General features: G+C 30.1%; 1 protein-coding gene across 1 annotated transcript; it reads right to left on the bottom strand.

The window, feature by feature from the left end:
- Positions 1-298: 298 nt before the first annotated feature.
- LOC127729322 (barH-like 1 homeobox protein) lies at positions 299-2,723 on the bottom strand. Its single transcript, XM_052237079.1, has 3 exons — positions 2,294-2,723; positions 1,269-1,470; positions 299-819 (listed from the first exon to the last, which is right to left on the bottom strand). The coding sequence occupies exons 1-3, from the start codon at positions 2,598-2,600 to the stop codon at positions 612-614; spliced, it is 717 nt and encodes a 238-aa protein (XP_052093039.1). The 5' UTR covers positions 2,601-2,723; the 3' UTR covers positions 299-611.
- Positions 2,724-3,047: the final 324 nt, after the last annotated feature.

Below are 3,047 nucleotides of genomic sequence, written 5' to 3'. Positions count from 1 at the left end.
AAAAGGTTCATAACAAACAGCAAAATATTCCCGAATACAACAAACTTAATAAAAACAAGATACTTTATGAGAACAACCTTTCAAATGCTTCGAAATCGGTTGTTTTGTACATATCTATATATATTTATCAGACTCCATGGTTTTCCGAGGATTGGAATGGTCTTATCTTTCAATTGTTCTACATTTTGTCTTTTAAAGCTGACTATACGATATGGATTTGCTGTTCTTTGATGAAGGCAGTATAGTGACGTATAGTTACATCCACGCCATTTTGTGTACAAATGTAAAAGTAAAAAAATACAAAACACATTTATTTTAATTTTTTATATTATATAAAATGTATCTATAGAAAAATATCCTGTAACAATATATACAATAACCAGCGACTTACGCATGCATTTAAAGAAATACCATAATTAATAAGAGCTTAATAGAAACAAACTATATGTTTTGTATGTTAAAAAAAGTAACCCTTCTTCTGTAAAAGTTCTACATATAAATGCTTATTATAAAATTGCACAAAACCCATAAAACTATTGAAGATATTTTGAGTTCTTAGTCCGCCTTAAAAAGAACATAATACTGTTTTATGAAATCACGTGATCAGTGAACTACAAAAACATGTGTGGCATCACGGCACGTGGAGACAGCGGCGTAGATTGTCGAAGATAGAGACTGTTAACACTTGGGTAGAGTCCATGATGGGCTTCTGAATAAGATGGCCAATAGGGATTCATCATCATTCGTTGTACGTTTGCATAATTTCCTGCCTCAGCTAATAGTTCTAGTCCTACAGCTGTTTGTCTTTTCCATTTTGTTCTGAAAACAATATACATTCATATTAATAAACTCTTCATCTAAATAAACAAAAATATAAAAGATCATAAAATCTTTGATACAATGTCAGTAGAGAACAACTCAATTTGATTACCACAAATATGTACATGTATAATAGTTAAAACAGAATTAAATATGACTGATCAACATTGTACATATTTGGACAAGGAAATATGTATCTTGTAAGCTTCAATTCCTTAGTTACTTTTTCTATGGTATTGGACTGCATTTCTATATACATATATTATACATAAGTGGTAGATTTTTGCAGTTAGCAATGTCTTAATAGATAGATGATTGCTTTAGGCAGCTAGAACCCCAAAATCTCTATACTGTCCCATAGTATATAGCCTAGGTCACAGGAAGACAATTACATTTTCAAAGATGAATATCAAATAAACACGATGGTATGGTGTGTTAGATTTACTAACCTTCTATTTTGGTACCATGTTTTGACTTGTGTATCTGTCAGAGCTAGTTTAGCTGCTAATTCCATTCGGTCCTGAACACTTAGATACTTCTGTCTTTCAAAATGTTTTTCCAGACTGTTTAATTGATGGTCTGTAAATGCGGTCCTGGCTTTCCTTGGTTTCTTCGCTTTATTACTGTAATGGCAGTGTTCTGAAAATCGATCTGCAAATATAAGATTTTAAAATACATAAATATAAATTAAGATATACTCTAAAATCAAAAGATAAGAATAAAAATCAACACTTTATAACATATTTATAGTGATTGCTTAATATTAACAAAAAGCTTTTCTTGCAAATCTCAAAAGAAGAAAACGTGTAAAAAAAATTAAATTCCATTTGTTTTGATATACAATGTAAAAAAAAAAAAGAAAGAAAGACTGAATTAATTAATAAGATAAAATTGATGAGAAAATAAAACCTGTTGATTTATCATGGTAGCTTTAAAGAAAGGACAATTAAGACTGCTTCAAATCAACTGATGAAATATCTATCTATCCCAAATTACTCAAATAGGCCACAATTCATATACATAAAACAAGTTATGTCTAAACAGTGGTATTTATTAGTAGGGAATGTGAACGTTCTACACGCCAACTTTATGGTGTTAACCAGTTTTAACATTTTACAAATATATATTCTCAAAACATTATCCCACAGACACTGACATTTTGTTTCCTCATTATTTCATAATCTCCTATTGCAATATTTTTTTTTACCTTTCCTTGAAATTTATTTTCTATAAGTTTACAAATAAAATGAATTTGCTATTACAGTTCCTTTAAGGGAGCAAATGAAGAAATAAGAAACGACTTTAAGAGAAATGAAAATAATGATATATATGAAGATCTATTTTTTAAATTAACATTTCAAACAAGTTCAACGATTCCATTTTGAAAAGTCCATAAATTTCAAGCATGAAGTTTAAAAAAAGAAGAGTAAACATATTTAGAAACAAAAAGGATAAAAATATCAAATTACACTACCATGTCTATGTGGTATATAATCTTCTGATTCGGTATCACATGACTCTTTTAAATTTGTTTTATCATTACATGAACTGTCTTTATTCTGTAATTTTCTGTCCGATAAAATGTCAGTAATGAGAAATGAAGGCTTCACGGTTAGTTTGGCTGATTTAGAGTTTGTTACACCACATTCGGAACATCCGGGTGAGTTTGATTTATTCGGAAACATTTTCTCCGAATCGCTATATTCATCATCACTGGTGCCATCAATATCCACGTTGTCTTCTGAATCTGAGTAATGTTCCATAGCAGGATGATAAGTCATATTACTATTGTCTGTAAAGTTTTTTCTTCTTTATAAATCCTGAGGTTAACTTCAAATTAGAATCCAATTCATTAAATGCTGATTTCAGGTAGTCTTTGGTTGAGTAAAATTTTTAAATGTAAAATTAATGAGGAAACGTGCTTTTAAAGGCGTTCCATAAATAATAGAAACGTTAATGCGCTATTGAAAATGTTACGGGTACCCAATCACATTGATGGGCGTGTCCACGTCCAGGTGCACCTTTACCTGGTACTTTAAGATTGACATATTTGAAGACCATTGATTTTTTAACATTGTTGCAGTTATTTTGATTATTCACAAATATAATTTCATGGCTGGTCTGAATTGAATAATGATCACTACCGAGGTGTGCAAAGTCAATATGTCGCGTTCCATACAATCATACGTTTTTTACAAGTAATTTAAACCATGCGAACAGAAATCATT

Source organism: Mytilus californianus, unplaced genomic scaffold (genome assembly GCF_021869535.1).
Source record: "Mytilus californianus isolate M0D057914Y unplaced genomic scaffold, xbMytCali1.0.p SCAF_2, whole genome shotgun sequence".
NCBI lineage: Eukaryota > Metazoa > Mollusca > Bivalvia > Mytilida > Mytilidae > Mytilus > Mytilus californianus.
The sequence above is the reverse complement of the archived record's forward strand: the minus strand, read 5'-3'. Positions and strand labels throughout refer to the sequence as shown.

Bases quoted from the DNA above. Each gene is read 5' to 3' on its own strand.
- LOC127729322 (XM_052237079.1), bottom strand. From the start codon at position 2,600: ATGACTTATCATCCTGCTATGGAACATTACTCAGATTCAGAAGACAAC. The intron at 1,471-2,293 runs GTAGTGTAATTT...TTATATTTGCAG, and splicing joins TTATATACCACATAGACATG to ATCGATTTTCAGAACACTGC. The intron at 820-1,268 runs GTTAGTAAATCT...TATTGTTTTCAG, and splicing joins ACATGGTACCAAAATAGAAG to AACAAAATGGAAAAGACAAA.